Genomic DNA, 9279 nt, shown 5'->3' with positions numbered 1-9279 from the left:
GACTACCTTGATTATCAAATAGGATAAGTATAAGCACTTTGTAAAAGATGCAATACTTAAAAATTGTAATATTATCACCAATAAATTTATTATTATCTGTAAACTCAATGGATTACAGAGAAAGAAATGTTCATATTCACCTTTGCTACTTCTATCTTTTAAAACGATAACCCCCTTCTAATGAGTGAATGGAGCAAATATGAACTGTAATTCTAGGACTACCAATGGTTAAATGTCTTTAAAAAAAATCCTCAAAACCCGCTCTCTAATCTGCTTGGTCCTGACCCCATAGATTGCAGGATTGAGAGCTGGTGGAACAACGATGTATAGATTGGCTAAAAAAATGTGGATATATTTTGGGATGTTGTGGCCAAAACGATGTGTCAAGAAAGAGAAAAAGGCTGGAGTGAAAAAGGCTGAAATAACACCAATGTGGGAGCCACAGGTGTTGAGAGCTTTGAGTCGAGCCTCCTTGGAGGGCAAGCAGAAGACAGCATGGAGGATCCTGACATAGGAAAGAGTAATAAGAAGCACATCCAATAATAAAATAGACATATCCCCAAGACCAAATATTATGTTGACTTTGATGCTGGCACAAGCCAGACGGGCAATGCCCATGTGTTCACAATAGGTATGAGGGATGATGTGGTGCCCACAAAAGGGCAGCCTCAGGAGGAGAAACACCAGTGGGATCACCAGGCAAAAACTCCTCAGAATAGCAATGCCTGCAATGATGATGATGATTCTGTTGGTGAGGATCATGGTGTACTGAAGAGGTTTATAAATAGCAATGTAGCGGTCAAAGGCCATGGCCACCAACACAATGCTCTCCATGGCAGTGAAGAAATGGATGAAGAACATCTGGGAAAGACAGCTCTCAAAAGATATATCTCTGAGGCTGAACCAGAAGATGCCCAACATTTTGGGGATGGTGGCTGTGGATAAGCTCAGGTCAATGCAGTCCAACATGGCCAGAAAGTAGTACATGGGCTCATGGAGATTATGCTCAGTCAGGATCACAAACAGGACAGCAGTATTCCCCAGGAGTGCAACAAGATACACAAAGAAAAAGGGAAATCCGATCCAGAAATGCACATCTTCTAGCCCTGGTATACCCAAGAGTAGGAATGAAGAAGGGTGAAACTGGGTATCATTAAGAATGGGCATTGTCTCTGTTATTGTTGGTGACGGGATATAACCATGTTAGATGTCAACTTCCCATTAGTGAATCTTGCTCCAATTTCATCTTTTTCCTGACTCCTGGTTAAATGCAAAATGAGTGTGCAGTATTCATTTTCTCCCATTTCTTCCAATATTATCAAAACTTATCTGTCATCCTTAGCAGAACATCAGAGGGCTCCAGGAATAGAGCAAGTCTCTATTCCTCAGATGATTCCCCTATATTAAAGATTGAACAAGAGAGGGAAGAAGAATATTCATCTATCAGGTAGATATTCAAGGCAGTGTTTTGTTCTTTTAATTTCATGGTGTTACAGGCACTGCATTTAATTTATATGAAAAATGCTTTACCATATGTAATTCAACCCATTCTCTTATTGGGGAATTTGAGGACTATTAATGTGAGTTTTGTGTGTGCTTATGTATATGTATATTATATATGTATATGTGTGCGTTTGTACATATACCTCTCTTTGATTCTAAAACAGAGACAACAAATTTAGTTTTGTTTACTCATGCACCTGAAACTATTGTATGTGTAATACAAATTCTCAGAGAAAAAAAAAGTTTAAGTGAAAGTCAGAGGAAAGTCATAACAACAACCAGCACTCAAGTGAACTAGATTGTAAGATTGTAGAATTGTAGACTGATTTTTACATCCAAAGAAGGAAACCAATCTCATTCCCACCCCTAATTTTCTGGGAGCATTAACCTCCTATGAGTACGTATCCTCCTGAGTGCTTCAACAGCCACATTTCCAAATCAGTTAACCAATAGTCATTTATTCATTCCGTAAGTGTGTGTATACTGATCTATTCTATCAATATATATTCACATATCCTCAAATCTTTGCCAGGTAGAGTGATGTGACTTGGCCCCAGCCTCTCCTCCTGGGGACCATGATTTCTACCGTCCTGAAACAAATTGTACAAGACAATCATTTTCTCAATTCCACATCATGTTACTCATTACCATATTCCACGGCCTCCACCTACCCACTCACCTTGCCCCACATACATAAACACCATTCCATGTCCTGTAAATGATAAAGAAAAGGAGAAATGATTATTCCAGTGTTTTTCAACCAGTGGTCATTTTCTCCCTAGGGTATACTTGGTAATGTCTGGAAATATCTCTGACTGTCAGAATTTGAGGGAAGTGTTACCAGTATCTATTGGGTAGGTGCCAGAAATGCTGCTAAACATCCCACAGTTCATGGAACAGCCCCCACTCCCAGAACAAAGAATGATATGCCCCCAATTTCAATAGTGCCAAGGTTGAGAAACTCCACTGTGCACCTTTTCATCTTATCCATCCCTAATCCCCAGTCCCATGGTATATGCTACTCTGAAATAACCAGAACTACCCACATGCTATCCCATTACTCAGCTACCTTTTCACCTTGGTTTTGGACCCTATTCAAGATAAGACAAAACAAAATGAAACAAACTCTACCAGCATTCATAGTTATCCTTCATGATGCTTCATCCATGAATTTCACCGTTAAAAAACATACCTGTTTATCTAATTTATTAGGCCTGGAAATGTGTCAGTTACCAAGGAAATGTGGTCATTGATCTCTTAATATTCACATTAGTTTCCTAGTATATAAGTTAAGAAAATGTAGCTGAGCTGATACAGAATTTCATTCTGCATGTCACCTGGGGCTGCATGCATGAGACTAAAAAGGCAAAGATATATATATATATACTCATAGGAATATCTGTAACCATGATAGTTTATGAGTATAAAATTTGGTAATGCCCAAATCTTGTTTGTGTATTCTCTTTACCTTTTTCCCTATATTTATGCATTTCCTGCATTTATTTGTATTATGTCCTTACTTTCCTTCCCTCTCCCTATTCTGGGTAAGCCTGAACTCATTCCCCATTTCTCATGCTATTTCCCACAGCCCTAACCAAGGACAACACAGCCTTACCTAGCTTTCCAAATGTCTCTGAGAGGATGGACTTTGGAAACATTGTCTGACATTTCTCGGGATCCACACTTTCCTAGGGAAGGAGTAGGCATTTATATTGATGCAGCTGCCCTGCTTCCAGTGGGATCCGGCTGTACTCTCCCCGGTTTCTTAGCATCAACTGTGATATTCACTGGAGGGTTCTAAAAGACCTCTCCATCTTCACTGGAACTACAGGGCAAGAACCATCTACTCTTTCCTTTCAATTGAGATTCTGTATCTTTTCTGCTTTCAAAATTAAAAGTCTAAGCTCCTGATTAATACTTGAGCTGTCAAGATGTTTATCAGCTACCTTCGCCAATGTTATATTCCATCAGTCTGCCCTTGCTCTTTTGGTTTTGCATCATCTGTGTTATAGCCTAAATCGATGTTTCTATAATTCCTTTGCCCCACTCCTCATGACCTATTCTTGTGAAAGACAAGATAAAGCAAAAAAGATATGAGGAGACAAGATCCTGTAAAGAAGGAAGCTCAAAAGTTGAGCTAAACTTTTTAATCATTACCCCCACTAATTGTTTAATGATTACAGGAGCAAGGAAAGGGACTGATGATCAGGGTGGAGGAAAGCCACTCAGACACAAGGAAATTTACAGAGCTTAGCTCCATATAAGAGTGTTAGCTGAGCCCATCTATCCACTTTCCTAGCCTGGACCCCAGACATCAAAGTGAAGAGACTAGCTTAGGGTGACCTACTCCACCTATTGAAGTTCTTTAAAACAACTTTATCCATTTCAGCTACCCTCACTTATACTCTTAACTTTTGTAGAGAAAATAAAGAACTTTCCTCATTATGCTTTTTTTTAAATTCCTGAAATATACAATATGTGAGCCTTGGTGTCCATCGAAAGATGAGTGGATAAAGATGTGGTTTATGTATACAATGGAATATTACTCAGCCATTGGAAATGACAAATACCCACCATTTGCTTCAACGTGGGTGGAACTGGAGGGTATTATGCTGAGTGAAGTAAGTCAATCGGAGAAGGACAAACATTATATGTTCTCATTATTTGGGGAATATAAATAATAGTGAAAGGGAATAGAAGGGAAGAGAGAAGAAATGGGTAGGAAATATCAGAAAGGGAGACAGAACATGAAGACTCCTAACTCTGGGAAATGAACTAGGGGTGGTGGAAGGGGAGGAGGGCGGGGGGTGGGGGTGAATGGGTGACGGGCACTGAGGGGGGCACTTGAGGGGATGAGCACTGGGTGTTATTCTGTATGTTGGCAAATTGAACACCAATAAAAATAAATTTATTTAAAAAATTAATGTGCCATTAAAAACAGTAGCATAGGAGTTTTTGTTTGGACCCCTATTTTCACTTCTTCCAAGTATATATCTAGGAATAGAATTATTGGGTCATATATAAGTCTAGGTTTGAATTATAGAGGAACCACTCAGTTGTTTTCTACAGCACTTGCACTATTTTATGTTTCAAACAAAAATATATGAGGAATCCCATTTCACATTCTCATCAATACTTGCTTGTCTTTTAAAAAATTATTACAGCTTTCATTGTATGTATTATGATATCTCATGAATTTGATTTGCATTTCACTAATAACTAATGCTATGGAGCACATTTTCAAGGGCATGTTGGCCATTTACATTATCTATTTAAAGAAATGTCTACTCAAGTTCCTTGCCCATTTTCTGATTGAGTTGTTTGTGTTTGATTGTTGACTTGTTTGTATATTCTGGGTACTAAACCCTTTTTAAATATATGGTTTGCAAACATTTTTTTCCCATTTTACAGGTTCTCTTTTCACTCTTGAGGTGTCACTTGATGCACTTTTTAAATTTTGATGAGGTCCAATTTATCAATTTTTCTCTTGTTACATGATTGGTATTATACCTAAATAATTATTGCCAAATTCAAGGTCACAAAGATTTACTCCTTTGTATTCTTCCAATATTTTCATATTTATTGTTCTTGTATTTACACCTTTGATTCATTTTCATTCCCATTGTGTGTGTATGTGTGTGATATGAGGCAAAGATCCAACTTAATTCTTTTGCGGTGGATATCTGGTTGTTCCATTGTCATTTCATTTTTTTTTATTTTTTCAAGATTTTCTTTATTTGAGAGAGAGTGAGCACAAATTGGGGGGAGGGAGGCAGAGGAAGAAACAGACTCCCCACTGAGCAGGGAGCTGAATGCTGGGCTGGATCCCAGGATCATGAGATCATGATCTGAGCCTATGGCAGTGTGGATCTTTCAAAAATGTCCTTTGTGGTGAGAAGTTCTCTTCCATTCCTAATTTGCTGAGTGTTTTATTTTGAAAGAGTAGCTTGTATTCTTTAAAAAGCATTGACACTTCACTCATCAAAAAGTGTGGTTTTTCTGTGTGTTTGAGGAGGCAAGTGGCTATTTAAAACAGTACAGTATGGTCAAAGTAGTGCTATATAATTTCCCAGAATTGGTTTTAATAGACCATGCAACTCCCATCTTATACTGCTGGGATGACTATTTGTTAGGGCCTTTGTAAGAAGCTTGATCCTAAGACCACCATACTGGAAAAATCACATGCAGATTCCAGATTCGAGGTCAGTCCTTCAGCTATGCCTAGAAACTAGACATGAAAGTAGAAATTAGTTGAATGCCCACTAGTTACAGCCACCAGTCATACGGGTCACTCTCAGCAATTTGAATGATTATACCTCAGGTCTTAAACATTATGAAGCAGAGAAAAGTAGTTTTTGTTTAACCTTTCTAAATTTCCAGTCAATAAAATTTATGAGATGAATTTGTTATATGCCTTCATGCCTCTACACAACAAGTTGACAAAACAGTAATAAATAATCAAGCCACTTACATTTAACTAGAATTTAACATGAGCAAGGAGATAGAAAATGACATAGAAGCAATATTTTAAAGGATTTCTGCTCTTTATATTTTTTTTATAAAACTGCAGAAAGACATAATTTCATCTAAAAAGAAATACATTTCACTATACAAAAGCTTTTTATTTTGATGCAGCATTTTGTTTTTGCTTTTGTTTCTCTTCTCTTAAGAGACATACCTAGAAAAATGCTGCTATAGCCAATGTCAAAGAAATTATTGCATATGTTATGGTTTCAAGTCTCACATGTACGTGTTTATCCATTTTGAGTTCAAAAGAAACCATGAACAAAACAAAAGGCAACCTACTGGATGGGAGAATATATTTGCAAATGACATATCCAATAAGGAGTTAATATCCAAAATATAAAAAATTTATGCAATTCAACACCATTGAATGTATGCATTCAATCCAATTAAAAAATGGATAGAAGACACAAGTACATTTCTTCAAAGAGGAAGATATACAAATGGCCAACAACCATGTGAAAAGATGCTCACTATAACTAATCATCAGAAAAATTCAAAGGAAAACCACAAGGAGATGTCACCTCACACCTGCCACAATGGTTAGAATAAAAAAGACAAGAAATACAAGTGTTAGCAAGGATGTAAGGAAAAAGAAATCTTCATGCATTGTTGATGGGAATGTAAATTGGTACAGCCATGTGGAAAACAGCACAGAGTTTTCTCAAAAAATTAAAAATAGAAATAGCATATGATGCAATAATTCCACTACTGAGTATTTACCCAAAGAAAATGAAAACATTAATTTGAAAATATATATGTATCCCTATGTTTATTGAGTATTATTTACAATAACCAAGATATGGAAGTGTTAAATCACTATATTGTATACATGAAACTAATATTAGACTGTATGTTAACTAATCATAATTTAAGTAAAAACTTATAAACATATAAATAAAATAAATTTACCAAAAAAAATGATACAAGGTTTTGTAAACTTTTGTATAGTAACATGTGGGAGTAGCCTTATGCTTACCTCTGTAAAACTGCAGTGTGTATTAAAAAAGAAGAAAAAAGGGCACCTGGGTGACTCAGTGGTTGAGCTCCTGCCTTCGACTCAGGTTGTGATCCCTGGGTCCTGTGATTGAGTTCCACATTGGGCTCTCCACAGGGAGCCCGCTTCTCCCTTTGCCAATTTTTCTGTCTCTCTCTGTGTCTTTCATGAATAAACAAATAAAATCTTTTAAAAAATAAAAAAGTCCAGAAACAAACAAAAAACCTTAAAGTAAAAATATAAAGCATGACACAAAAATGGTGAAAATACATCATAAAGAAAGGAAACCATTGTCAACTTTGTTCTATAGAAATAGTTTCTGAGATAGAGAGGTTCATGTAGAAGATAAACTGGGAAGTATTCTCAGTAAGTAGACCTTTAAGGAAGTTTGTATTGGACAGAGAGAGGGGCTGACATTCAACACTATAGTTTTAATATGCGTATCCATAGTGATGAATTATAAAGATCATTAAATGCTCCTAATGACTAGTTATTTAGGTTTTAACAAATGTATGTATGTTACTTTTCTATTTTAATTAATTTGACTCTTCATAATTGAATTACAAGAATTCTTTATTTTTTATATAACCCCTTTATTGTACACATGAGGTATAAATATTTTCTCTCAGATTATGACTTCCTTTTTCATTTTATTACTAGTATCTCCTGAAGAAAATATATATATATATATTAATTTTAGTGAAGTCCAATCAATCATTTAAATATATTTCTTGCTATTATTGTCATAAATATAAAATTTTATGTGAGAAATATTACAAATAATCTTAATACTGGATTTTATACTTTACCAGAGATCTAGTCCATTGCAGGTTAATTTTTTCTATGAAGTGAAGTAAGGATCTAAATTAACTTATTTTGCAAATTCTCCCAATCTGATATCATCAATGATACATAACTTTAAATATAAAACTCCACTCAAAGATAAGTAATGTTACTGGTCACAATATTCCCCCTCTCAATTCTTCCTCTTTTCTTTTGGGTTAGACATAAGGTAACTCTACCTTTCATAATGCAGGGAACATAAAATCTAGCATAGACTTCCAAGACCTCTGAATGATTAGCTATCTGTTCTAAAGAAAACCCTCAGGACTCGCTCCCTGATCTGCTTGGTCCTGACCCCATAAATTACAGGATTGAAAGCTGGCGGAACAACTACATACAGATTAGCCAAGAAAATGTGGATATATTGAGGAATATTGTGGCCAAATCGATGTGTCAAGAAAGAGAAAAAGGCTGGAGTGAAAAAGGCTAAGATAACACCAATGTGGGAGCCACAGGTGTTGAGGGCTTTGAGTCGAGCCTCCTTGGAGGGCAAGCAGAAGACAGCATGGAGGATCCTGACATAGGAGAGAATTATAAGAAGCACATCCAATAATAAGAGAGAAATGTTGCCAAGGCCAAATAGAATGTTGACTTTGATGCTGGCACAAGCCAGACGGGCAATGCCCATGTGTTCACAATAGGTATGAGGAATGATGCGGTGCCCACAGAAGGGCAGCCTCAGGAGGAGAAACACCAGTGGGATCACCATGCAAAGACTCCTCAGAATAGCAATGCCTGCAGTGATGATGATAATTCTGTTGGTGAGGATCATGGTGTACTGAAGAGGTTTACAAATGGCAATGTAGCGGTCAAAGGCCATGGCCACCAACACAATGCTCTCCATGACAGTGAAGAAATGGATGAAGAACATCTGGGAAAGACAGCTCTCAAAAGATATATCTCTGAGGCTGAACCAGAAGATGCCCAACATTTTGGGGATGGTGGCTGTGGACAAGCCCAGGTCAATGGAGTCCAACATGGCCAGAAAGTAGTACATGGGCTCATGGAGATTATGCTCAGTCTGGATCACAAACAGGACAGCAGCATTCCCCAGGAGTGCAACAAGATACACAAAGAAAAAGGGAAATCCGATCCAGAACTGCACATCTTCTAATTCTGGGATACCCAGGAGGAGGAACGAAGAGGGATGGAACTGGGTGTCATTAGGTGTAGCCATTCTTTCTGGCATAACTTTTACACAATTCTGTTGTGCATATAATTATTGACTTCTCATTAGTGAATTCTTCTCCTCTTATTCCTTTGACCAGATTATGGCAAAATGCAAAAGAACATTTTGATCTTCTCTCATTCTAATTCAGAAAGGAATTAAGTAATAATTTAGTCAATGATACCATATTATATACTTCAAAATTGCTTAAAGACTATATCTTAAATGTTCTCACCAAAACAAG

The 9279-nt window shown here is 36.9% G+C and overlaps 2 protein-coding genes across 2 annotated transcripts; both read right to left on the bottom strand.

Moving 5' to 3' along the window:
• Nucleotides 1-228: 228 nt before the first annotated feature.
• On the bottom strand, nucleotides 229-1167 carry LOC129505051 (olfactory receptor 52E8-like). The gene has a single exon (XM_055317980.1). It carries the CDS (start codon nucleotides 1165-1167, stop codon nucleotides 229-231), a length of 939 nt encoding a protein of 312 aa, XP_055173955.1.
• Nucleotides 1168-8102: 6935 nt separating this feature from the next.
• On the bottom strand, nucleotides 8103-9056 carry LOC129505047 (olfactory receptor 52E8). The gene has a single exon (XM_055317976.1). It carries the CDS (start codon nucleotides 9054-9056, stop codon nucleotides 8103-8105), a length of 954 nt encoding a protein of 317 aa, XP_055173951.1.
• Between the last annotated feature and the right edge of the window lie 223 nt (nucleotides 9057-9279).

The sequence above is a fragment of the Nyctereutes procyonoides genome, unplaced genomic scaffold (assembly GCF_905146905.1).
Source record: "Nyctereutes procyonoides isolate TBG_1078 unplaced genomic scaffold, NYPRO_anot_genome, whole genome shotgun sequence".
In the NCBI taxonomy this organism is placed as follows: Eukaryota; Metazoa; Chordata; class Mammalia; order Carnivora; family Canidae; genus Nyctereutes; species Nyctereutes procyonoides.
Note: the sequence above shows the minus strand (reverse complement) of the source record. Positions and strands in the feature narration are given on the sequence as shown.

What these genes read in the sequence shown, in the direction of transcription:
- LOC129505047 (XM_055317976.1), bottom strand. Translation starts at nt 9,056, where the DNA reads ATGCCAGAAAGAATGGCTACACCTAATGACACCCAGTTCCATCCCTCT.
- LOC129505051 (XM_055317980.1), bottom strand. Translation starts at nt 1,167, where the DNA reads ATGCCCATTCTTAATGATACCCAGTTTCACCCTTCTTCATTCCTACTC.